This window comes from Vipera ursinii (assembly GCF_947247035.1).
Source record: "Vipera ursinii genome assembly, chromosome: 1".
NCBI lineage: Eukaryota > Metazoa > Chordata > Lepidosauria > Squamata > Viperidae > Vipera > Vipera ursinii.
In genome coordinates this window covers 71,316,668-71,344,431 of record NC_139512.1, presented here as the reverse complement: position 1 = coordinate 71,344,431, position 27,764 = coordinate 71,316,668, and the positions used below count along the sequence as shown (strand labels likewise).

The 27,764-nt window shown below is 40.3% G+C and overlaps 2 protein-coding genes across 7 annotated transcripts in view; both read left to right on the top strand.

The window, feature by feature from the left end:
* The window catches only part of PLEKHD1 (pleckstrin homology and coiled-coil domain containing D1), a 346,726-nt gene that overhangs the window by 149,913 nt on the left and 169,049 nt on the right, over positions 1-27,764 (top strand). The gene's annotated exons all lie outside the window — the stretch shown is intronic.
* SRSF5 (serine and arginine rich splicing factor 5) lies at positions 18,989-22,971 on the top strand. 6 transcript variants are annotated; one of them, XM_083348613.1, is made up of 9 exons: positions 18,998-19,149; positions 19,313-19,475; positions 19,752-19,895; positions 20,253-20,323; positions 20,565-20,663; positions 20,744-20,813; positions 21,913-21,986; positions 22,116-22,226; positions 22,324-22,971. In XM_083348613.1, the coding sequence occupies exons 3-9, from the start codon at positions 19,770-19,772 to the stop codon at positions 22,571-22,573; spliced, it is 801 nt and encodes a 266-aa protein (XP_083204739.1). In that variant the 5' UTR covers positions 18,998-19,149; positions 19,313-19,475; positions 19,752-19,769; the 3' UTR covers positions 22,574-22,971. The 6 variants fall into 6 exon arrangements, with proteins under 6 accessions (XP_083204740.1, XP_083204739.1, XP_083204738.1 ...); XM_083348612.1 differs by having other exon boundaries at positions 19,313-19,533; XM_083348611.1 differs by lacking the exon at positions 19,313-19,475 and having other exon boundaries at positions 18,999-19,149.

Sequence of the window (27,764 nt, the reverse complement as noted above, 5' to 3'; positions counted from 1 at the left end):
TTGCAGACAACACCAAGCTGGCAGGAATAGCCAATACTCCAGAAGATAGGCTTAAGATACAGGAGGATCTGGACAGACTCGAACACTGGGCACTATCTAACAAAATGAAATTCAATTGTGAAAAAAGTAAGGTTCTACATTTAGGCAGGAAAAATCAAATGCACAGGTATAGTATAGGTGGTACCTTGCTCAATGATAGTAACTGTGACAGAGATCTCGAAGTCCTAGTGGACAATCACTTACATATGAGCCAGCAGTGTGCTGCAGCTGCCAAAAAAGCCAACACAGTGCTAGGCTGCATTAACAGAGGGATAGAATCAAGATCATGTGAAGTATTAATACCACTTCACAAGGCCTTGGTAAGGCCATACTTGGAATACTGCATCCAGTTTTAATAAAATAATTTAAATCAATTTTTCACTTGATTTCAAGTTAAATGAATGAGATTTTTTTTAGTACAATTGCCAAATGCAATAAACTGGTTTTAGGTATATGTTACTGGAAGGAAAAAGCAACCCCTGTTGCGTTACTGATCCCAGAGAAACATTTGCATGTATGCAGGTATCCTTAGGGTGCCATAGTTATGGATGAGAAATATTGGTTGCAAAGTTGGCATTTCTGGATGTAATACAGATATTTTGGACTTTTTGTTTCTTTGCATGTTTGATATTTTTAAAAAGGCATATGCTACTGACTACGCTTATGCACATATGTAACATGATCACTGCTTGTCCAAAATTTTACTATACAGATAATACCACCAGAAATTATTTTAGCCTTTTTAATAAATGTTGTTATTGATGTTAAGCTCACCAGGGAAAACATCATATTGTTATGTATATACTAGGTTAATTATTTAAAGACTGAAGTGCAACATAACTAGATTCTAAATAATCTATTTTTCAAAACACACAACAGTCCAAACAGTAAAAGTAAAGTCCAAATTAAAAATATTTCATTCTTAAGAATTTTTTAGATTCAAAATAGTTTTCAAGAGTGTACAAAAGATACTATATTTTTTCTAGAATCAGCTAAATTAGACATATTACATTGAGAAAAATGTTTCTCATTTCTTTCCTGTTACCTTTGATTTCATTGCAGAGATGTTAACATAAGAAATAGATTATTTTGTTATCTAATTTTACCTTCCAAGACAGAAGCAGATGAAAAATGTGAGGTTCTTTCCTGTTGGCTTTTCTGAATTAGCTGTTTTAGATTCTAAAAGTTTAGTTTCTAAAGAAGTAATCCTGTAAATAATTTTAATGTCCTCCTCTAGTGCTGGCTCTTTTATGACTCAAGGACTTCAACTCCCAGAATTCCTGAGCCAGCATGGCTCAGCTTGGAAACCTCTCCCTTTCCCCTCAGCATGGCTGGCTCAGGATTTCTGGGAGTTGAAGTCCATGAGTCATAAAAAGAGCCAAGATTGCTAGCCCTGCAATAGTCTTAGGAAAAGCAATAAGGGAGCTGGGTTGTTTTTTTGGTTTTTTGTGGGTTTTTTTGCAAAAAAAAGGTTCCGGAACGCCGTTCTGAGCATTCTGTGAGAAAAAAAGCCCTGACCGCCACTGTTAAATACAAATATGAAAAAGAGCACAGATGAGAATCTTTCACTTTTTTTCTATTTCCTTTTCTGCCTGAAATCTTCAGTCCCATCTACTAATTTCTGAACTCTGTCTTGAATTTTCATTATGATTTAAGATAGACAAAACAATCTAGTTCTCAAAATTATTATTATTGATATAATTATTTCCAAAAATATTATAGTAAAAAGTCCTAATAATCCAAAATTGTCTGGTCCTTTAATCTGTTTATAATTTTCTTGGCTCAGGGTCTTATCTTTTTTAGCATTTATTTCCAGTTCTTTAAATTCTTAAGCTTATAGTTAACCGTTTATTGAAGAATGAAGGTAGTCTCACCACATGGCTTTTCAAACTTATCATCTGAAAGATCTCTAACAGCTTTCAGGTAGTTAAATAGGTAATTTCTGAAAATGATTGGAAAGTGAGTTTAATAAACCCAGTGTTCTTTAAAAAGCTTCACCACAGATGGCTTTCCTTCATCTCCTGGTGTCCTGCTGTCCTGAGGTCTCCTCTCAAAGAGTAGCTGTCTGGAGCACATATGGGAAATCTCCCATCCTCTCCTCATCTGAAGATGTTTCACAGAACTGGTCTATTTGCTGTTTCTCTAGTTTTTGTCAGGATTGTTGTCTCTGCTTTTTCAGAGATGTGCTAGTTCACCATACTTCCTCCAGAAGTAAACAGTCTTAAATTTTAAGTGTATATCTTTAGCATCAGGCTTCAGTTGGGTGAATCTCCATGTTTCATATTGTATTTTTTAAAGTCCTGTGTCATATATATATATATATATATATATATATATATATATATATATATATATATATATATATATATATATATTTATATATAAAATTTTAATATAATCTTTTACACTTGTTTCATAATGTCTGCAGTCAGCCTACTAAAAGGGCATCTTCTCATGATTTAGTCTTTTGTCTTTGAACACTCATTGGAACTTTGTTCATTAACGTTTAACTTTTTGATCACACAGGAGTCCCATTTAGATAGTCAGAGTTTCCACCAAGGAAACTTGAGGTTTATAGTTTTCTGAAACTAGAGGAAGCAGAGGCCCAGCATCAGGTCTCAGGCAAATTCTAGCCCATGAAACTGATGCTGTTCATTGTAACATCCTATTTTTATTTTTTAACACATTTTATAGGCAGGGTACAGTTGACTGAACATGCACAAAGTAAATTATGTACATTTTATACTAAGATTATAGTTAAAGCTTATTACTCTTCTCTACTGCTATTGCTATCCAAGCGGAGCTAGACTCTTCCCAGTCAGCACATTAGAAAGGCCTTCGTCACACAGGACCTCCCCCTCCACCCCACTCCCAGAAAAGCAGGCCATGCTATTTCACAACACATCACAACATTTTTAAGAACAAAGTCCCCCTAATATAAATTAGAATTGTAATGGTTTCCTAAAGCTCTCCTTTATGCTGATTCAATTCTTTCATCAGCTCATTTATAATATTCAGAGGGTATGGTTCATAAAAATATTAAAATAATAAATGGAAGTGAAAATATTACTTAAGCAGTGCTCTCTTTTAAATATCCAGCCCAGCCATCTTTAAATCAATGGTTTGATGAGTCCCTTAACCAGTGCTTTTTTTTGTAAAAGAAAAAGGTGCCGGAACTCACACATCATACAACCCGCCTTGCCTACCCTACAAGGTTCCATCCAAAAAAGGTGCCGGAACTCTGTTCTGAGTGTTCTATGAGAAAAAAAGCCCTGCCCTTAACTATACTACAACTTCCAAAGTTTCCTAGCCAGTTAAGAACATTCCTGGATGGCAGTTAAATATCTTCACAAAGTACAGTAAAAGTTGCACTTTTACTATAGGGCAGACATGTCAAACACAAGGCCCGGGGGCCGGATTCGGCCCACAAAGTGGTTTCATGTGGCCTGCGAAGCCATCCTGGAAACAGTGAGGGAACGACCCCCATTGCCTTGGCCCTGGCCCAGAGACCCTCCTTCTGCCAGAGACCCTCAGATCTGTCCCACTCCTGCCCAGGCCCCCATAGGCACCCTTGATGCGAACGATGTAGAGCTGGCCACACCCACCCAGTAGGCCACACCCACTCTAGCCACGCCCACCCAGTAGGCCATGCCCAACCTGGCCATAGCCACCTGGCCCACTGAGGGCAACCGCAATGCTGATGTGGCCCTCAATGAAGTTGAGTTTGACACCCCTGCTATAGGGAATCCTATGTCAGCAGTAAAGAGAATAGAGGGGCTTGTTCCTTAAGTATTAACGAAATGTCCCTCAATCATTACTGCATTTGTTGCTACAGTAATGTGATAGGCCAGAGAGCCTATCAGTAAATGAGAGTTTATTGGTAAATGATTGTAAATTTTATCCACCTAAGGAAAAATAAAATAAATTTAGGGTAAATTATTGCATCAACAGTGCTGACTACTGGGTTTTACCATACAGTATGATTTTAGGAAAAGTGGCACATTAAATCCAGTTGGGGAAAAGAAGGAGTTGACTGCTGATTAACCATAGACAGATATCTTTTAATTGCCATTTGATTTGCATTGTGCTTGGGAGCTGAATGGGGCTAGCCAGCATTTCTTTTGTGGCCTACAGAGCCTTCTTCATATAGGCTAAGCCACGGGTAGGCAACCTTGGCTCTTTTATGACTCATGGACTTCAACTCCCAGAATTCCTGAGCCAGCATGGCTAGCTCAGGAATTCTGGGAGTTGAAGTCCACGAGTCATAAAAGAGCCAAGGTTGCCTACCCCTGGACTAAGCCAACAGTTTGGGCACCATTTGCAATTTGATGAGTTTAAGGGATACTGTCAGGCCTAGAGCAATATGTGGAGTTAGTTCCCTTTATAGTTCTTCCACTATAGGCAGAATCTTGCCAGACTAAAGCAACTGTTTGCATAACTATAGATAAATTCTGGGAACTGCTAAGGAGAAGCCATATTAAACCTCTTCCTGCTGACCAAACTTTCCAAACTTCGCTGCCTCTTTGCCCTCTGGAAAGCAGCCCCCCTCCCCTCCCCCCCAATGCAGACTGCATTCCACCACAGATTGAAGATGCTAAAAACGTGCATTTCTCCCCTTCGGTATCCTGCAACTAATTCCCCAAAGGGACCTACTTTTGGAGTTTGCCCCTCAGTGTGCCACACAAATTGTAGTGCAGCATCAAAAGGAATTGTGCACCTCCGATTTAGAAAGTGGGTCTATTTTCCCAAAAACAAAAAGCAAATTGGTGGAGGAGAATGAGAGAAAATAGTTATTTGATTCTGTCACATGAGGATACCTATGACTATTACTTACTAATCCATTTCTGATTTCCTGACAGGAAAAGAGGTAAGTTGTGGCCATGGTAGTGAGGCTGGAAACTAAGTAATAAATTTGCAGAAAACAGATGGGTACTGAGAAACCTGAGTGAAAGACCATAAACAAAGATATGGGTCTCAGGAGAAAAGAATCATATATAGTAACCAGTGTTTTAAAGGAAAAACACTGAAGATGGGGTTATAGATACCAGAACTATAATCTTCATATTCAGCAACTGGAGAACGAAGGTGCATGCTTTCATTTGCAGGGAGTTTCAGAAATTAGATAAAGGGCAGTAAATGCAATAAAATAAATAAAAATAATGAGTTTGTTGTAAAGTTTTCTTTTGTGAATACAGTTATACAACCAAGATTATGAAATCACTTTTCTAGGTATGAAGGAGCCAGCTAGCTTTCCCGGTTCTTCAGGTATGCAGTTGCCAGGTGAGAATTGCAACTGCTCCTTCTACAAAGGTCAGGCATTCCATTGGGGAAGATAGCATTCAGCTGAGACTGTTTTATTGCAGCACTGAAGAAGAACATCATGGGAAAATAATAGAAATGGATTTTTGTTACTTTAGTTCAAAGGACAGACCCCTGACTGGATGATTTTCTTCTTCTTTTCTGGCTATTTTGTTCATTACTTTTCTAGCATTTTTTGGAAAAAGGAATTACTCATTTTAATGGTCAAGACCAGGGGTAGGCAACCTTGGCTCTTTTATGACTCGTGGACTTCAACTCCCAGAATTCCTGAGCCAGGATAATAAAGCATCTTGTCCCAATTCTCTTTGTTACTTGAAGTAAATTTATTTTTTTTCCTTTGAAATTACTATTGTTTCATCTCTATATTCTTCATATATTTAAACATACAGACTTTAATCTGTTCACATTCTGATTTGTATTTTACTAGTAAGTTACAGGTTGTGCCTAACAAATGTTTGGCATTATGTGCTGTAAGATTTTCAAATTCAGTCAAACTTTCTAATGTTCTCTCTTGCTTTTGCAATTTTTTAAATAATTGTGCATCTTTATACTACAACCAATTATGTCTAGAACGGCACGGTGTAGCAGATTCAAAATATCCTTGTTTTAGTCTGTTAACAGCGTTTTCCAATCCAAGCAAGTTCTTGTCTCTCCACTGAGCAAAAACGCAATCAATCCAGATTTTTCAAACTTTTCAAATTAACTATTAACTCAGAATTGGAATAGTTCTTCTGTTACAGTTTTGCAATTTCCACTGAGAACTTGGTACAGTATATAATTTCATTTTCTCTTTTATTTTGAACCTATCTGAAGCAGCTTTTTTTCTTTTTGGATTCCTTTACTAACTTCAGCCTGTGCTGAGATTAGCTTTCCTGACATCTTTACACATCCAGACCACCTGGAAAAAGAGCAGAAAACTTTGCCTTGGTGACTTATGCCTCCTTTCTTCTCCCATATCCAATTATATGCAAAGGTTTAGATGTCCCTGGTAAAAAATAAAAATAAAAATAAAAACCTAACTGAACAGAAGGTGACACAATATATAGAGTACAAATCTGAATGACATTTTTCTGCACATTTGCATACTTACTGTTGTAAGATTGGCAATGCTGCTTAATGTCAAATTAACAGAATAACAGAATTGGAAGGGGCTTTGGAGATCCAGTCTTTATTTTTTTTATGGACCACCCACAACTTCTGGAGGCAAGCTATTCCATTTGTTGATTGCTCTCAGTGCTTTTTTTGTAAAAGAAAAAGGTGCCGGAACTCACACGTCATACAACCCGCCTTGCCTACCCTACAAGGTTCCATCCAAAAAAGGTGCCGGAACTCCGTTCTGAGCGTTCTATGAGAAAAAAAGCCCTGATTGCTCTCACTGTTAGGAATTCTCTCCTTAGTTCTTAGAGAGATTGCTTCTCTCCTTGGTTAGTTTCTATCCATTGTTTCTTGTCTTGGCTTTTGGTGCTTTGGAAAATAGTTTGACCTCCTCACCTTTGAAGGAGCCCCTCATCATCAACATTTCACTGATGATTTCACCACTAAGTAGTAGGTTGTGATCTACCTTATCAAATGCCTTCCTGAAGTCCAAGTAAATTATATCCACAGCATTTTGCTGATCCACTAATTTTCTCACGATGTCAAAGAAGACAATAAGATTTGCCTGGGATGATCTGTTTTTGATAAACCCATGTTGGCTTTTGGTTATGCCTTAGTCTCTATACTTACTGTGTAGCTGTTTACAGATTCAAAATTAAAAAATTGTAACAATGGCAAATGCAGACATTTGGAAGTTCTTTCAGTTACCTCTCCTCTAATAGCTGCCAAGCATTTCTTAGCCAGCTAAGTCTTTCTATTTTTGCTTTCATTTTTTCCCCTTACTCCAGAACACTTGTCAGACATTTTAATAATATTTAAACTTGGGACCTGTGACGTCCACTTTAAAATCTATCTTTTTCCCCCTTAGTACTTCATAATTAATTTGGAGGTATAGTTGGATCATTTCTTCCTGAAATACCCAATATTTTTTCAACACATCACTGGCACGTCTCTATTCTTCTTTGGAGTTGTATAATAATCCAAAGTACAGCAATGAGGGCATGGAAAAACAAATTCAACTAATTAACTTTACCTTAGAAGCCAACTTCATAGACAGTGAAGAGTGTAAATGGGTACTTGACTAAAAGAAATTTGAGAAAGGAAAAAGATACACAAATTTTCTACAAATGCCTAAGAATTGAAAGATGAATCAACTCTCCGCAGTTCAGAACTGCAACATTTGTAGTACTGATTAGAGACTTCTTTGATCTCTGATACTAAATCACTGCTGGTTTTTCCTGTTTACTTGCAACTAATCTCGTCTAATTGCTTCCCTTTAGTCTTGTTCAAAATTAACTTATTCACAATGCTTAGTTGCATAACTACAGCTTGAAATATGCACAACACTTTATGGTTTGTTTTTCTCATTTCTGGAAGTAAGTGGTGTGATGCCAATAGTGATTTATTACACATAACAGTCCCTAGTATCTGTTCACCTTCTCCAAAAGTAATTACAAGAGTCTTGTTATAAGTTTTGGATGCACAAACCTTACCACAAGGCATACAAGCTTGCAGCTGCTATGGCTGTATTTATGTTTTAGATATCACTGGAATCCTCTAGCTAAGAACCCTGTGCAGCATTATTGTGGCTGATGCATTTATAATCATACCTCTGCAAATATATCAAGGCAACTACAATTAAATATCGCCCTCTCGTGTTGAAAAGTAATACTGCAAGAAGGAAAGTACAGAATTCAGCAAAGCTTTATTTTATTTTTTTGTCAATCAAGAGTTCGAAAGGAACATCTGCAGACCATCCCCAAGAACCAGTCTACTGAAATCCTGAAAGTGAGACTGAAGGCTGTCCAAACCAATGTGAGTCTGAGTGTATAGCTCAGGTAACACAAGCAAAAAGTCAAACTGTTTCCCAAATAAAAGCTAATACTGGACAGAACACTGTATATGCACTGCAGATTAATAACTAAAGCACTGCAAATAAAGAAAGCAATTTTATAAATAGATAACCATGCATTACCATCCCACACTTTCCTTTGGCTCTGAGGCAATATAGTGGCTGTTCTGCTCTTCCTACAACTTGCATTTGCAGTAAGACTGAGTGCTGTAAACTTCCTACAGGTTTACCTTTCATACAAATAGGAACTGACCACTACTCTCCTGCCTAATAAGGCAGCCAGTCATCATAGTGTGGGTTTTAAGGATTTTTCAAACAATCCCATAGATTCTTAAATACTTTGTTTTTGAATTAGAAACTGTTAGAAGCTTGAGGTAGCTAGTTACGGTATGTTTTCCTGACGTGGTCTCAGAGTGTGTAAAATTACTCGTGCTCTGGAGCTAAAATGATTAATTGTATTGCCCTCTATTTCCCACCTACATCAGCTCAGATATTTCCATTAAAAATGCTAATTTAAGAAACCATTATCAATGATGACAAGTAGTCCCTTCAAAAGTCCTAAATCTGGAAAGACTTAAGAGACAAAATCTTCGAACTACTCTAGAAATGGATTATCTGACTGAACCTAAGTATAATATGAATCTAATTTCACATCAATTTCCAATAAAATGTCAAAGTAACCTCATTTAATACCTTGATGTGGTTTTTACATTTTCAGTATCAAAAGGTAATATTTATTTTAAAAAATCAAAAATTAATCTGGCAAACTTTCAATTTATTCATGCTTAAAATATTACAATAATTTTGTCATTTCTATTGGACCATGCCCATTCTTCGTTTTAGTGCACAAAAAAATTGATACATGCCCAGTAGTTCCCAATAGCTTCAAGGAAGAATTGTAGATGACAAATGGGGGTTCCCAACTCTCTACCAATTCTTCACTTCAAATTCTAAGACGTCTCGCCCAACTTGGCATTATCCAGGGGTACCTAAGTCTAACTATAATTTCCATACAGGTAGTCCTTAACTTATAAGCCTAGATATAGAAATCAAATTATTAAATTAAATTAAATTAGATCATAAATCTCAGTCATGTGACCTTGGGACACTGGAAATGGCGGTAAATAAGAGCCAGTTGCCAAATACCCTAAATACGGTCATATCACTGTGGGAGGGGTGGCTGTCAGAATTTCAGAAGCAGGTCATAAGTACCTTTGGGGAGTTCCATCATAATTTTGAATAGTTGCTAAGCAACTGGTCATAAATCAAGGACTACCTGTAATCCCCAAAGAGCAGTGTCATCATAGTAATCATTCACTCTGGGTTTGATGGAGCATTTAGTCAAAATATAAGGCACCAGGTAAGGGAAAACTCAATATTATTTATTCAGCTTATACTGCTTAGAACTAAGGATATCTCTGGCTTGTAACTTGGCCTGGGTTGGAAAAGGTCTGCATGCTATTTCTGCATTTATATTTGCTTTCTTTAAAACTGAAGCTTCCAGTTGAAATCTAAAATATTTACCAACTCAATCGGCAATCTGCTTAGAATATTGTGCAGTGAAATTGTCTTGTTTCAAATCTAAACGTGTACGCTCCACTGAATTCAGCCGAGTGCAGCTTTTGAATTTTAGAGGTGAAAATGCCGGTAATATTTCAAATGACTATATTCAGTCTTTTTATTACAATTTGCCAGAAGGCACCAGTATCCTCACAGTTTACTTTTCTTTTTATATCTCTTTTATACTTAGCTTTTATCCAATCTTAAAATATATTATTTCCATGTAAGGTGATAAGTGGTAAATGTGATCAGGTACATAATAATTTCTTCAGTAGCTTTGCGTACAGCAGCTGGTGACACAGCAAGCAAAGAAAGGGATAATAAATTGTGAAGTGTTGCAGTACTGAACTAACCTGATCTCTGAACTACAGTGAGTGCTCCAGCTGCACATTAACGCCCAGAGCTACCAAGGGAAAAGGAAACTTAAAGGCATCTTTCTGGTTTCAATAACTTTAATGTGGAAGGACCACATGCTCTTTTTCTCCAGCTACAAAATGTTGCAAATTACAATTTCACCACACCATAAATTAGCTCAAAGGAAAATCAGATGTCCTATGAAACTAGCACACATACATTGTGCAATAAATGCACACTGTAGCAAAGCCCTTGGGTGGAGATCTTTTCCAGGCTAGGCCCAGGACCAGCTGGTATTCCAGCTTATCTGAAAATAGTATCCCTCATTTGGAATCCATTTTCAAACCTATTACAAAAAAGGGAATCTTTCCTTAAAGAGGTAGTCAGATGCACTCATAGCCTGTGGACAAACACATCTACAATATATTAGTCATTGTGTCCCTCTAGCTCAGGGGTGTCAAACTGCCAGCCCGTGGGCCGGTTTCATCATACTGAAGCCGCGTCCCGCTCCATTGCCGGCATTGCAAAAAGAGTCGCGATACGTTGCAACACGTCACGTGACATGGCGAGTTTGACACCCGTGCTCTAACGCCCAAGGGAACACTGCAACAGTCTCATTGATCCCTTAATAGCACAAACTGTGTGAAAGAGGTTGCAGTATTGTCTGTCAGGACCAAATGTTTTACAGAACAAATAGTTCTTCTTTTGCTAACATTTTTGAGATTACACATCACTCACCTTGCCAAAACATAACATTTATTTCTAGGTATTCTAGTGCAGGGCTTTTCAACCTTTTCACCCATTGTACCACTTTTAGGATATGGCAACATCCGAGTACCACCAGTCGCCTAGCAAGGTGTCAAAAACTTGATAACCCAAAAAAAAAGGAAAAAAGTAATGAAGTACAGGTAGTCCTCAACTTACAACAGTTTGCTTAGTGACTGTTCGAAGTTACAATGGCACTGAAAAAAGCACCCTCCAAGCCACAGCCCAGCAAGACACCTGCCTGCCTGCCTGGTGGCGCTCTTCCTCCTGTCCGAGGTTTTCATTGTTGTGAGCATTTCTGTTGAGGATTGGCAGCGGGGGTGGGGTGGGGGTTTGGTTTTTATTCCCTGTCTGCTAGGTGGTTGCAGCAGCTTTTGGTCACTTCACATGACCCTGGGACACTGTGACTGTCATAAATATGAATCAGTTGCCAAGCATCTGAATGTAAATCATAAGACCTTGGAGATGTTGCAACATCCCAGCTGATCGGCGCTTCTTCTGGGCTCAGCAGACATGTCGGGATCAGTGCTGAGCTCCAGCTGGAGCCTGGCGCTGATCCTGGCGTTTCCGCTGAGCCCTGACAGCCCCGAAGAAGCACTGATCCTGGCGCTTCCACTGAGCCCTGACAGCCCTGCAGCTCCAGCTATCTCTTGCTCAGGCTTGTGCAGTGCTGTCACCGGTTCAGCTCATTCCCCTCCCCCGCTACCACTTTTCTAGGATGGTTGCGTATCACCTGCCAGGTGCCAATGTACCACAGGTGGTATCCGTACCACTGGTTGAAAAGCCCTTTTCTAGTGGATTTGCTGCTAGCTGAAAAACCACATCCAAAGGATACTCATAAATCACCCAGAGTCACTTTGGATAATGATATGGGCAGGATATAGATTTAATAAACAGACATTCAGACAAGTTTTTCTACGGAGAGGTATGGGATCTCCTTTGGCCCAGTGTTATTCAACACGTGAATAAAGAATCTGGAAGAAAGTAACAAATTCACAGATGGTGTTAAACTCAGGAAATTGGGAAATACTTAGGATAAAATCACAAATCACAACGGCCTAAAGATGATTTTGACATTGGGTCGCATTTAGTAGGAGTGATTTAGGGCTGCTGCAACGATGACGGCCTACTTCTGATTTAGAAAAAATCAAATGTACATCTGAAAGACTGGGGAGACCTGGCTTGGTTTTAACACATGTGAAAGGAGTCTAAGTGGGCTACCAACTGAAAGTGAGCAAGCCTGGTATACAACGTGTTTAAGAGGACCGTGTGTTGTCGGGCTATATCCAGATCAGAGAAGCCAGAGGTCCATTATTCTTTTCATTGCCTAGACTGCGCTTGGAAGGACTCTGCCTACCTTGGGCAATGAAGATTGGACAGCTATCACAATCTAAGAGGACCTGGAAAGCAAGGCCTAAGGAAAGAGGAATGTTTGATGACCTGACCATGTTTAGCTTGCAAAAAAGGCAATTATGAGGAATTAGGATAGCAGTTTAAGGCTAGGTGTGCAAGAGGAGGTGGGCCTGTTTTCTTTTGAAACGAGAGGCCTAAAGAGTTGAAATTAAATGAATGGAGATTCAGGCTCAATATTAAAATTCCCTAATGGTATGAGCTATAAAACAGAGATATACAATAATAGATGCCCTCTATCTGTATGGATATTTCCTCATTTTCCTTAATTAAGATTCAAGCATGTCCTGGTGGCTTCATTTCTCTGCCCCATGTAGAGGGTGTTGCAGTACTCCAAATGGGAGCTCATGAGGGCACAACCTCTCAGTTCAGAAGCGGTCACAATCAGTACGCAATCTGAAGTTGTTTTCATAGTTTTAATTGGTATAAAGAGCATCCTCACGTTGGATTCAAAACATCCTTCCTACCTTGAAAGCAAACCGTTTTCAAGTTTGCAATCATAATTTCATCAGAATGTGATTATTTCATGATCAATATGTATACTGCTTATAAAATAACGTAAGGAAAAAATATGATTTTGTCCCATTGGGATTAAAATCTAAAGATATTACAAAAGCATTCTCTGACATGGAGGTAATTAGTTCCATGAACTGGATGTCACTGAATTCATAGTACCATTTTTTTTTCTTATGCGGGGGAGTTTTTATTCCAACATTCTTGTATTATTTATTTATTTATTTATTTATTTATTTATTTATTTATTTATTTATTTATTTATTTATTTATTTATTTATTTGGTTTATATACCGCCCTATTCCCAAAGGACTCAGGGCGGTTTACAAGGCAAAATTTAAAAACAATCCAATATAAAATTAAAATAAATTAAATTAAGTCTAGCCACAAAAATTAAATCACAATTTAAAAACATTAAACCCCTCAGTCCAGACCAGATAGCTCAAAGAGCCAGGTTTTTAGGTCCCGGCGAAATGAACGAAGGTCGGGGGCAGTCCGGAGTTCCGTTGGCAGTTGATTCCATAGGGCAGGCGCGCCCACAGAGAACGCCCTCCCCCTGTGGATCGCCCGTCGTCAATCCTTGACTGGCGGTACCCTGAGGAGGCCCTCCCTGTGGGAGCGCACAGGACGATGGGAAATTGACGCTGGCAGCAGGTGCTCCCTTAAATAATCCGGGCCCATGCCATTTAGGGCTTTATAGGTGTAAAGTCGCGTGCTTCACATAGAGACGGACACAGAGCTGGGGTAAAGATGAGTTTATTCTGAACAGAACGAACTGGGGAAACAGGGAAGCCTGGCGTCTATTTGTACCTGCCCAGGTGGATGGCATCCAATCAGTTCAAACCTGGGCTTCCTGCCAGTGCAGGTGACAATGGGTGTAGATCCTGGCTTCCCACCAGGCTGACCATGCCTGGGGCTGTCAACAGCTTAACTCTTTAGGCTTATCCTGAGTGAGCAGTTATCGCCCGGAGCTGTCCAACCCATCTGCTGATCAGCCTCCTGCTGTGCTGTCCTCTGTGTATGCTGGGAGGCATACACTGCAATAGGTCATCACCAGCACCTTGAATCTCACCCGGAGGGCAACTGGAAGCCAATGCAGCTCGCGGAGAAGAGGTGTTACATGGGTGTATCGGGAGACTCCCATCACAACTCGCGCGGCCGCATTCTGCACCAGCTGAAGCCTCCGAGTGGTCCTCAGGGGCAGCCCCATGTAGAGAGCATTGCAGTAGTCTAGCCGGGAGGTCACGAGCGCATGAGTGACTGTGCGTAGGGCATCTCGGTCCAGATAGGGTGCACCAGGCGAACCTGAGCAAAAGCCCCCCTGGCCACGGCTCCTATATGATCCTCCAAACTGAGCCGTGAATCCAGGAAGACACCCAAGTTGCGGGCCCTATCAACACCTCACCCCCCATAGTTAACGATGGAAAAGATTGGTTAGTCTAATCAAGGACCAGCACATATTAAACGGATATATCTTGCATTGATAGAGATCGATTCAGAAACAGAGCTTGTTAAGGATTGTATGATAAAATGGGCCCAAAACATTCAGGAAGTTATTACAATGGACACGTGGGAAAAGATCTGGGTGAGGAATGTAAAATTCACTCAAGCTCAAAGTCTAAGAGAGAACTTTTACAAAATGTTTTATAGATGGCATCTAGATCCTAAAAAGCTTGCAAGTATGTATCCGAATTATCAGCCTAAATGTTGGAGGTGCGGTGATGAAGAGGCAACATATTTTCACATATGGTGGACATGTAAAAAGGTCAAGGCTTTTTGGATAAAAGTCTGGTGGAATATGCAGAAGATTTTTAAACGGAGGATAAAGTTTTGTCCGCAATTTTTTTTGTTGGGAATAATTGTTGACGCTACAGTTGTGGACTCTAAGTTGATGTTGAATTTAGTTACGGCAGCAAGACTTTTGATAGGTCAATATTGGAAGAAAGAGGAACTGCCGACTATACAAGAGTGGATTTTAAAGGTTTCCGACTTGGCAGAGATGGCGAAGATTTCGGCCTATTTGAAAGATTACTCGCAAGAACATTATATTATGGAATGGAGAAAATGGATTGAGTTTATCCAGAATAAGTATAGGGTCAAGAAGTTTTATCTAGCATTTGAATAAGTCTTCTTTCGTTTTCTTTTTTCTTTTTTTATTTTGTCTTCTATATATATTTAATAATGCTAAGTTTTGTTTGATCCTATATAAGTTAGAGAGTGATGGATTTTAGAATTTATAGTTGTTAGTATATGGTTGTTTATGATTGCTTTTTTATATATATATACCTTGTATTTAGCTCTGGGAAGTCCGGGGGGGAGGGGGGTTGGGGGGAGGTGAGGGGGGGGGAGGGGGGGGGGAAGGGGGGAGGTAGGGAGGGGAGGAGGGAGGGGGAAGGGGGTTTTTTAAAGGAAAACTGTATTTTTAAAACTTTTCAATAAAAAAAAAAGAAAAGATTGGTTAGTCTGAGATGCCGGTATTAGCCAGTACAGATGATCAGGATCACGTAACAGCTGACTTACACAAATCTAATTTGATGCAAATGTCTCCATAATCCGTATCAAAAATTTTCAAGATACATAACAAACTAATATATGTGGGTGAATATTATGAAATGAGTTTGTATTATAAGCTGCATTTCCACAAGGCAAGGCTTTTTCACGCTACCTTGTGAATAGATATTGATGTTGTAATTTTTAGTATTGTTTCTCTCTTAACTGAACTGCAGGGTTTTTTTTGTGTGTGTGTGGGGGGGAAAGAATTAGTCCAATTCCAATTTATGCAAAGTTATATAAGTACCTATATGGAGCAGTTAGATAACTTGGACAGAGTCTGTAATTACTTTAACCAGGTTATAATAAAAATTCAAAGCCTGAAAGGACAAATGTGTAACTAAAATTATGTTTAAAACGTAACTAATCTGCTCAAAGCATCTACCTTTGCTCCTCTGGTGTGTGTGTGTGTTTTTTTTAAAGAGGTTAGAGTAATTTCTCCTTTCTTTGGTCTATTAGCCACTAGACTGCTAAACTTTGATATTCTTTGTCATACGATGGTTATTCTGTTCTTGGTTTGAATATCTTGGTTTGAATATCAAATCAGTCTAATTCACCATTATACACTTAGGAGTCTGCTGTTTGTAATTCTTTTTATACTTAAAAATGACAACTTAAAAAAGCGCCAAATATCTTAACTCCAATTGTTCTTGAAAACTTCCTAGCAATAGGACCCAAAGCATTCTTCCTCAGCAAACAACTATTTAAGTGCTTATCACATTCACAAAAAGAGTTTTATCCCAAAAGTTTTATTTATAGCCAGTTTCCAAGCTTCTATGGCGTTATTCTCTTGAAAGCCTAACACAGAGGTCCCCAACCTTTTGGGCACCAGGAACCGGTTAGATGGCAAGAGGTTTTTCCGCAGACTGGAGGGGGTGTGGTTTTGTGTGCTGCCTGCATTCCACGGATGAGGCTTTGCGCGACCCGGTTGTTAAACGCTTTTTTATATATGAAAATTATCAGTTTACAACATAAAGCATCTGATATATGCAGTACAATGCGAGAAAATTGCAGAGCCCCACACCGAGGAAACAAAACAACCACTTAATGAATGCATGGCACAACTAAGAGAACAAACTTATCAGGAAAGATTCAGGAATCCATCTGCATCTAAATCGGGGGTGTCAAACTCAATTTCATTGAGGGCCGCATCGGCATTGAAGTTGCCCTCAAGGGGCCGGGCGGGTATGGCCAGGGAGGGCGTGGCCTACTGGGTGGGCGTGGCTAGAGTGCGTGTGGCCTACTGGGTGGGCGTGGCCAGCTCTACATCATTCGCATCAAGGGTGCCTATGGGGGCCTGGGCAGGAGTGGGACAGATCTGAGGGTCTCTGGCAGAAGGAGGGTCTCTGGGCCAGGGCCAAGGCAGTGGGGGCCGTTCCCTCACTGTTTCCAGGATGGCTTCGCGGGCCGCATGAAACCACTTTGCGGGCCGCATCCGGCCCCCGGGCCTTGTGTTTGACATGTCTGATCTAAAAGACAAAAGGCCACTCTTTTGAAAACAGCAATTTCACATTCTGGACAGAGAGGACCACTGGTCTGAAATAGGGGTCAAAGAATGTTAAAATTGAACAGCCCTCTCTCAACAGAGGAGGAGGGATATGATACCACCTATCTCTTGTTTATTGCATACTCCTTTCGGCAGTCCCAAGAAGATTCCTCACCCATTTGCACTCCATTCAGGTGGACTCTCAGAGAACTAATGGCCAGATGACTGCAAAGATTATGAATCCTTCCACTCTCCACTAGGTCAGTTAGAACTAAAGAAGCTTTTTTGATGAGAAGGGAAATGTTTTGAAAACTCCCCCAAGAAACTTCAGTAGTCTTTTGGGGGGAAAAAGTGCCTTTGGGACCATCGTGATCTGGATGAACATAGACATAAAGCATATATAAATACATCAGTCAGAATTATATCTTATACTACGGTATAAAAATGGATTTCCAACTCAAGAGGGGTGGGTTTTTTTGGTAGATTTGAGGCTGTAACCTGCACCTTTCCTAGCAGAGTTGTGAAACTGATTATAAAGAAACTTGTCATTTACAGCCCCTACTATAAGTATGGCTTGCAAGCTTCTTTCATTAAGGGTAACAGCCAGAGTATTAGAACGGATTGAAAAAAATACAGATTAACAAAAGTTCGGCGAGGAAGCGCAGAGCCCCGAGAGTCCCCCAATTTCCCCCTCGACGCTGCCTCCGATCCCGACTACTGAAAAACAAGGCCTGGTTGAGGTGGGAAACCGACGCAGCCCTAACGGCCCCTTGCACTCAACAACCCATAAGGCGAATCCACCTGGCCCCACGCAGAGAGGCACAGCCTTCCGGCCCTTCTCCGCCTGCAGTTCCAGGTTTTGGGTTGTGTTTTTTTCCCCAGACCCGGAAAGGTCCTTGGCGCTTTGGCATCCTTCTTCCCCATCCCGCGCAGCTGCGGTTGCTGGAAAGGACGCGGAGCGGTCCAGAGAAGCATCGGAGAAGGGCGGCCAAACAGCCTCCTTGCAGCCCTGGGCAGGGATAGGCAACCTCGGCTCTTTTATGACTCATGGACTTCAACTCCCAGAATTCCTGAGCCAGCATAGCTGGCTCAGGAATTCTGGGAGTTGAAGTCCATGAGTCATAAAAGAGCAGAGGTTGCCTACCCCTGGCCCTGGGAAAAAGGGGTCGAAGACCAGCGGGGCGAAAGATAAGATAATCTTTATTGTCGTATTTTTTTTTTACTGAGGGCACCCTGGCACACAATAAAAATTCATTTCTGTTACCTGCTCTCAAAAGCGTACACATACACAGACATGCTATATACATACTTTTTTTATATACCTACACTAATTACTTATAAATATTAATCACAGGGAAGGAGAACGAGAGGCTCAGCGCGAACGGGAGCCTTCCGTTTCGGGCTTGTTTGTTCAATTGATGCCGAAAGCAAGCCCATCTCACCCTACGTGATTTTTTCTGGAAGGGGGGGCGACTCCGGCGGACGCCCAGGCAGAAGGCTGCAGCGCCAGACGCTCACCGAGATTAAACCGTCCCCCCCCAGGACAGGTAAAAGACACAATTGTGCCCAAAAAAAAGGATTTACAGAAAAAGTGTTTTGAACGAATGGATTACGCGCTTTCCTCCAGTTTATCTCCCGTCCCCCACTGGGACTAGCAGTTTATGAGCTGCAAGAATCCGGACAGCCGCTGCTTTGTTCCCATTGTAGTCCGTTGTAGCCCTGATTTCAGGTACCCTTTAACCTTGTCCCTTACGTAACATGGCCGTCGCTTGTTCTTGGCTTTCCTATCTGCACTCTATTTCTGCCAGTATGTTTTTTTTTCCCCAAAGTGCAAAACAACAACGTGCGAAAAGCCTCACTACCCTCCTTTGCAGGGGGAGAAGGAAGGGAGGGGGAAGAAAGAAAAATAGATTATTGCGCATGCGCCCAACTACCTCGAAGCATTGGGCTTTTCTTCCTGTCTCAATCCCCCCCACCACTGACCTATTTTTTTTCCCGCTTTCCACCTATCATTGAACTACAAGTATGTCACGTGCTTCTGCGGTCACGTGGGACGAGGTTCCATTTTGTGGCGTAGTTAACGCTCGAGCTGCCCAGTCGAGGGGAGGACGTCGTCGGAGACGGTCGCTAGTCCGTCTTTTGTCGGTTGACACCTTCATTTAAAATTAAAAAAACAAAACAAAACAAAACCCGAGAACAGACGATCGTAAGTGCCTGTCTATTCAAATTTAATGGGCGATCTAGGAAGAGCAGCTTGGGGAGAGAGACGTTTGCATTTGATAAGTATGGTTTGAGTGGGAGAGAAGCTTAACCTTAGTTTAAACCGTGAGCGTGTGTGAGTGATTACATTTTCTCTTAACAAAAAAAAGCCAGGAGACGGCGTGGAATGTTGGGGTGCGGCCGCGCCGCCATTTCGTGCGAGTAATGAAAAAAGGTCTCGGATTGATGGGCGGTCGTGCGCAAGGCGCATGCGCAGGTCCCCGTAACTTCGTGTTGGCTGCTTAGGCTGCCTCGGAGAAAGGCGACACCGAGGTGGCGTTTTCCAATTGGACGAAGGGAAGCGGAACTCGGTGACGGGTTGGAGCGAGCGGTGGGCGGGGCTTGGGGACCTGGCGTGGCTTCTGCCTTTCCTGATGTCAGACTGCGGCAGCGGAGCGGGCGGAGGAGGAGGAGGGACTGCGGCAATGAATCGAGCGGGCGGTGCCAGCAGCTGCTGATCCTTTTGGGCGGCGGCCATCTTTTTTTTTTTTTTTAGGCTTGAATTTTTTCGTTGTTTTTTTCCCCTTTAACTTGTTTCTTCTTCTACAGCTGCACTAAAGCGGTACCATGAGCGGTTGTCGTGTATTCATCGGAAGGTTGAATCCAGCCGCCAGAGAGAAGGATGTAGAGAGATTTTTTAAAGGATATGGACGCATCAGAGACATTGATTTGAAGAGAGGTTTTGGATTTGTGGTAAGCAGTAAAAAGATGCTTGTACAAGCAGCACCTGATAGCGATGGAATTGATTACTTCCTATGGGGAAAAAGGGCCTAAGGTAGTTTTGGGCAGCCACTTCAGACCCATTGGTCTTTTTAAGTATATAAGAATTATCTTTGCAGTGGCAATACACTTAGTAATATGTAGAACTGATAGTAAATTTTTTTTAAAAAAAACTTACAATGCAGTTCTTAATAATTTTTCTCACTTCGGGATTTGGAAATAAATTCAATGGACCAAAACATGCTGCCTGTTTTGTGCCTTTTAAGAAACTTGAAACAGTAACCAGAGATAACATTCAGTGAATTGCTGATGCATTATTTTATTTAACAGGAGTTTGAAGATCCCAGGGATGCTGATGATGCAGTCTATGAATTGGATGGAAAAGAGCTCTGCAGTGAAAGGTAACATTTCATAACCCTTTGATTGCATTTGGATGCTTTGTATATGTTTTATTGTATGCTTGACAATAGCAGTCAGTGCTAAAAAAAACAATCTTTGCAAATATATTTGGCTCCAGTATGTTCAGATAGGCCTACGTGGTCTGAAACTGGAATAATACATTTCCTCATATTACTGTCACATAGGATGTGACATTGTGGTGGACTGTTGTGTTATAACTAGGTATATTATTTTGCTTTCTAGAGTTACAATTGAACATGCTAGAGCCCGTTCTAGAGGTGGAAGAGGCAGAGGGCGTTATTCTGATCGTTTTAGCAGCCGCCGTCCACGAAATGACAGAAGGTAAATATGCAGAGTACATAGCTGATGCTCAATTTAACTTTGTAGGTATAATTAATGAATTAACATTTTGTTTTTGCTAGAAATGCACCACCTGTAAGAACAGAAAATCGTCTCATTGTAGAAAATTTGTCTTCCCGAGTCAGCTGGCAGGTTTGTTAAACATGATTATCTTAGACTTCATTTAATGGGTATGTAATATGTAATTTTTTTATTAATATGTAATTTTTATCTTAAATTTAAAACATTTATCAAAGTTATTAATTAATGTTTAAATGCATTGTTCAAAAGTAGTTTAATAGTATTTTAATGTAATTTTACCTTGTTTTAAAAATCCATTTTAACCACTTTAAAAATCCATTTTATTTGCCAGCCTATCTGTGTCGTTGGCCTTATGACGAGGAGTGCCTGTGGGTTATCCTAATCGTTCTGTCTTGGTCACTCTTGGTTGGGCCTGGTTGACTTTTCCAGTCAGCTCCTCCAGTGTATCAGTTGGCCACCTCTAGATCTGTGTTTGCCGGTCTAGACGTAATCGATGCACTTCCTTAAAGTGCCGGGTTGCAGCGATCCCCGAAAGTTAACGAGATCTGATTCCTAAGTTGAGAACTGTACCTCCTGTAACGCTTCGAAATAAGAGATCGTGATCGAGCGAGTTGAAAGATACGCATTAGGTGGTCCTTGGAATCCTGATCGCAGTAAAGTGATCCTTGGTGTAACTTCACAAGAGTAGAGAATGTCTGGATCCGTCAGTAGTCTGCTAATAGGGAGGGCTGTGCGATTAAAGGCTTCCATCGACTGGGTAGTTCTCTTCAAATGGTTGGCGAAGAGCCAGTCGGGCATGTACCGTGGTGGTATCTTCGATCGCTTAATGCAGTTTGCAGCTTGGCTAGCCTAGGGAAATGTTAATAAAGGTAAAGTAAACTATATTTTTAATGACATATGGGGCACAAAATAACTGGTTTTTGTTTTGTAAATGTGCTGTTTAGTTGTAAGACATTTCAGAATGCTTTCATACAATAAACTCTCTTGCATTCAGTTGTGTAAAATGTATAGACAAATAACTTACAATTTGAGCATTTTGCTTAAAGTAATATGCTGTTTTCATTTATTTCGTGCCCTGTTATATTCTATCAAATACAAGTGCGGCATCTGCTGCTTTTTAATTGTTAACATCTTTTTTTGCAGTAATATTTTTTATTATTGATAAGCATTTGTCTACCTCCTTTATCTAATGTAATTAATCTTGTGATAGGATCTCAAAGACTTCATGAGACAAGCTGGGGAAGTAACATTTGCGGATGCACACAGGCCCAAACTAAATGAAGGGTAAATATCTTAGAGCAGTCATACTATATTACAAAAGATAATCTGGAGGAAGGAATCTCCAAAGTAGATTTTTTTAGAAGTTTTAAGTGTTGATAGTTTAATATATAAGCTGTATTTTTTTTAAATTAGGGTGGTTGAGTTTGCCTCTTATAGTGATCTAAAGAATGCCATTGAAAAACTTTCTGGCAAGGAAATCAACGGAAGGAAAATCAAACTAATTGAGGGCAGCAAAAGACACAGGTAAGAACTCAGCTAAGATACTTGCATATGTATATATATATATCCACAGTTGTAGTCAGTGTAAACCTAACCTAACATGGATATTTACCTTTCTTAGTAGGTCCAGAAGCAGGTCTCGCTCACGTAGCAGGAGCTCTTCAAGATCACGTAGCCGTTCTCGGTCCAGAAGCCGCAAGTCTTACACCAGATCCAGGAGCAGGAGCCGTAGCAAATCACGATCAGTTAGTCGATCTCCTGCCCCTGAAAAGAGTCAGAAACGTGCTTCCTCCAGTAGATCAAAATCTCCTGCTTCTGTGGATCGCCAGAGATCACGCTCAAGGTCAAGATCTGTAGATAGTGGCAACTGAATTGTGCAGGTTGCCTTGGAACTTTTAAATCATACTTGCTAATAAGTTGTGGTAAGTATGTGACTTTGGGAAAGAGGGACTGAACCAGGGGAGAAGAGGGTTGTAACAACTTTGTAAATGTGGACCATCAGAAAAGTTACTGAACTAATTGTATTCTCTTTTTGATAATTTTTTCTTGCTCACTTCATTAAATCAGAAGTGCATAGCTTTATGTATATTGCTAGAGTTCTTTGAAGAAACTAATTTTTTGTATTTAAAAAAAACTTAATTCTGAACATTTTCTCAGTATACTCTAGTAATTAAAATTTGGGATGTTAAATGTTTTAAATTGGTTAATTGAGCTTTACACCAGCTGTAAATAAAGCTTTATTTCAGGTTTTGGGAATAATTCCCAAGTATTAGTTTGCTGCCTTGGCCATATTTCCAAACATACTGGTCAGAACTCACAATAAAACTATTTAAAAAAATCTTGTGTTTTTTCTTTTTAAAGCTGTGGGAGAGCGCTGCATTTTACATGAGCTTACACTTAGATGTTACCTTATCTTTCAGAAATAGGGTTATAAAGCATAAGAGACAAAGCTATGGAGGTCCTTAGCTTACTAGACATGGTATAGTAACGTAAAAACTATTTTCCAAATGTTCCTTTCCTGTGGTGACATATTTCGCAGCATATTCTTCTGTAATGCATTCTACAATTTCTACTTACAGTTGATACTTTGCAGTAGAATACAGTAGTGCTTTGCAGGTAATAAAAGGTTTTCGTGAAGTAATGGTATAAAATAGTGAACCATATACATGTAACTGAGATGTTGTCTTGGCTTACTGCAGCTAGCCTTGAAATGAAGATAAGCAGACTAGGTAAATTACTGTTATTTTAGTGTAACTATATTTACATGGAGTACTTGCAAACAACAATAGAACTGTTAAAACAGCCGATTTACAGGACTTAACTAGGATAAAAGTTGTTTTAAGTAGTTTTAAGTGCTCTGTTGTGAAATGAAGATAAAATAGATTATTTCAAGTGACTCAGTTGTGCGAGTAGTGATTACACCAACATTTTAATGTGGCAGAGTTGACTATGGCAGTAGTTTGCCTGGCTTCCGTTTAATGTGCTTTTATGAATATACCTCCAGTCAGAAATACAGCACTTGTGCCAAACTTTTTCAACATTGATATTCATGAAATAAAGTAATTGGCCAAGCATGTACTAAATGCAAATATTTTTACTGGTGAAAAGGAGTGTGAATACCATGACCATATTCTATCTTCCAAACTAGTTTTCCATATCAGAAGAGAGACCGCGATCATCAAAGAACCCTTAATGCGAAGCTCACTTTTTTCTAAAAGGATATATTGTATATTTATGAGGCCTGCATTTTATCTTTTATGGTAAAACTAAAGAATTAAATGCAATTTGCATACTTTTAAGGAATTAATACGCTGCTATTAAATCCATTGCAAGGCATGTGCAATCAAAAATAGTTGGTACAGAGTTTCTTACCTCTTGGGTTGGAGGCCCTGAGTGCAAAAGTGATACTGCTATTGGTTCAATTAAGTCTGATTCAGCAATTCTATGGACCCAAGTTTTTCACATTTTCTGATTTTTATACAGCTTTCAGAGTATGCTCTGGTTAGTGAAATTTGATGGTGTCTATTCATTTCTACCTTTCCCAGCAAATTTTGATTGCATGACGTGAGGTGGGTGAAGGTGGATTTTTTTGATTTTTGCCTTCCAGCAAGCAGTGTCAGGACTCCTTCATAATCATATTTTGGGGGCTCTGCCATTCTGATGGTAGAGGGAAGTTTGATTCTATTGGGAGGGGGCCCCCAGGGATGTATTCACTTTGTTCTCACTACCTTTGATGTATCACTGGGTGTGAAGAGGGGGAGGAATGTACCAGGAGCCCTTGTAAAAGGAAGACATTTTACAATGGGTTTTTTCCCCCATTTTGCCATCCGTTATTCTGGTTCCCATATCCTCTGTTCTGCTGTTCTTGGGAGTACCAGCTGAGGCAGGACCTTACATTGTATGTCTGGGTTTTGCATGCTCCAGTAATAGTCAAGAAAAGGCAAAGCATTTCTAAAATGGCAAGCTGTTAAAAACAATGTACTTAAAACAGCTTAATAGGTATCTTACAACTTTCCTCCAAATAAATTTTTCACTGGCATTTTTATACAATTTTGCCAACAATCAGCACATGTTCAGAAGTTAAGTTTTTAATAGTGATTTTCAGTGATTGCCTTATCGGTATTTTTATTTGGGCTGGCTGTTTCAGTGGTTTACCCGCTGTGCGGTGGCTTAGTGGGTTAGGACGCTGAGCTTGTCGATCAGAAGGTCGGCAGTTTGACGGGTCGAATCCCGAGTGCTGCGTGAGCGCCTGTTACTTGTCCCAGCTTCTGCCAACCTAGCAGTTCGAAAGCACGTAAAAATGCAAGTAGAAAAATAGGGACCACTACGGTGGGAAGGTAACAGCGTTCCATGCGCCTTTGGCGTCTAGTCATGCCGGCCACATGACCACGGAGACGTCCTCGGACAAGCGCTGGCTCTTCGGCTTTGAAACAGAGATGAGCACTGGCCCCTAGAGTCGGAAACAACTAGCACGCATGTACGGGGGAACCTTTACCTAACAGTAAATGGAGCAATATGAGCTTGCAAATATTAGAAAAAGGAAGTACAGGGTTCTATGCATACTTAGTAGTTAACACAATGAAGCATAAAGAGGGCAGCTGCTGCTTGTATCCGTTATTAACTATGGTGTTAAGATGCAAATGGAAGATGGCAGCCAGAAAAAAAAAGGCCAACTGCAGGTTCCATAACAATTGGGCTCGCTCAGCTTCTGTAATTTGTAAGACGTTTTAGTGCATTATCCCAGCCAATTGCAATGTGTCCGGTGAACCACTCCGTTCGCTTGTTGCGAGTGTTTTGGGAACACCTAATGCTGTTGGTATTCACCTGATATTTATGATCCGGGCTGCCTGCATGTTCTCTGCTTAGATAAAAAAAGTCAGGTACCGTCACGAGCCTAATATATATATTAGGGTGGATGCTGAAATATCTTATCATGTATAAGAAAATTAGAACGGGAACCAGCTGTGGAGGATTCGGTAGGATCACAAATTACGCAGGGCAAACATGGCTGGGCAGTCCCGGAAAATCAAATCAAGTGAGGTACTTGAAGAGAAGTTAGGCCAGGGGTAGGCAACCTCGGCTCTTTTATGACTCATGGACTTCAACTCCCAGAATTCCTGAGTCAGCATAGCTGACTCAGGAATTCTGGGAGTTGAAGTCCATGAGTCATAAAAGAGCCGAAGTTGCCTACCTGTGAGTTAGGCATTATCCTTCCGTCTGCTGAGTAAAAGTACAGTATTTGCGACAACTTTTAAGGATAACGTCGGAGCCGCGCAAATTCAAATGGCTCCTAGAAAGCAAATAAGAGCGCTGGCGTTTCGGTGTCTGCTGCCATCTAGTGGTCGACTGGTTATTTGCTACCCAAATCTAAACGACTCCATTTTCACAGGACGGGAAACCGAATTCTCTTTTCTAAAGATCGGGGACTCCTCTTGCTCTCTGTATACGCCTCTGCTACGGGTGGCATAAGAGGCTGTGTCATGTGAATAGCGAGGAAAAAAAAGACCATCGAGGTGAACGAGAAACCACTTCTCACGCTAAAGGACGAGGTTGTCACTTGTACGCTTTTGATCTATCTCGCCCCGCCTTTTGCGGCTCTTGTTTTGGAGAAACGGGGTGGGGTCATTTTTGTGTCGGCGCAGCCCAGTCCCTTGAAGCTTTTTCCTTCCATACCTTTAAAGACATCTAACCTTTTTGTGGCTATATAAATGAGAAATATAGGAGCCTCATGTTGTTGCATCAGATGGCCTAATAAAGTTTAAGTGGCAGGTTTATTCAGTTCTTGGTTTGATAAACAGCAAGCAGTAGTTTACTCCTGGCAATAACATTCTAGCAATTGAAGTCCACATGTTGAAAAAGTAGAAAAATACTGGTTTAGGGCAATTTAATATAAGGTAAGTCATTTTTCTTGGCAAAAATACAGAAGTGATTTGTCACTTGTCTTTTATGGATTTTCAGTCTTGTCAGTATTTTGAAATTTCTTAATAGATGTTGATTAAAACCGTGCCCTTTAAAGCTATAGTCGAAATGGATTTTGTTGAGAAGCTTTGAAATTCCTATACCGTATTTTTTTAAAAAAAGGAACAAAACATACAAAAATAGCTACAAAGTGGGTATAAACAAAGGAAAAACAGATCTGAAATAAGCAGGATTGTATCATTTGTGCTAGTATTAAGAAACTGTTCTTTCATCACGGCACAATAGGGTAACCTACTTAGTGCTAAGTTGTCCATCCGATTGTCTAAAACTGGTCTCCACATACTTTATGATCTGTAGAATGAAAACATATGCAAAGAAGCAGAGGTGTTTAGTGTATGAGGACATGTGTGTTTCCCAATAATAATATTGACCTAACATTTGATGCAGGGCTGGCAGAGTTCAGCAAAACACAGACATATGATTAACATTGACTAACCGGGTGACTCACTTTCTTCAGCATTCATTGTTAAGACAGAAGGAATTCGTTAAGTTGTAGAAGAACCACGTTTATTGGAATAATCATCGGGTGCCTGCTGTAGAAGAAAGAGGGTCCCTGAACAACAGAAAAGCAAAGTTTTTCACAGAAGCTGAGGGCTAAAGGCGGTAAATCCTAGGGATCTGATTGGCTGGCCAATTTGGGAAAGCTAGCTAGGTCTTTCATTTGTATGTACTTGGAAGGAGTTCTGTTGTTAAGCAAAATGCTCCTTTCAGGAGGGTAGCAGAGCTGGGGAAGCCCTTCGGAGATGGAAAATTGAGGTTTTCAGTTGAGAAGAAAATGGAAGGTTGGGATTTCTCTAGGTTGCAGTTTCTCTATAAAGGTTGCCCTTGGGCTATGCTGGGAGTTGGTGAAGAAGCTTCTATTTTCTGGTCTAGAGGGGATTGCAGGGAGCTTCCTCAGGGACTGAGAAGGGATTAGTTTGGATCTGATGGCAAAGAGTTTAACCTTGTTCATATCCAAAAGGTGGTGTGAGAGTGTGTGTGTGTGTGTGGGGGAAGAAATGGTTACATTATACATTTTCTTTGTTAGGTTTATTTATTCCCACTACAAGATGGTCTACTACAGTGTTTTTCAGCCTCAGCAGT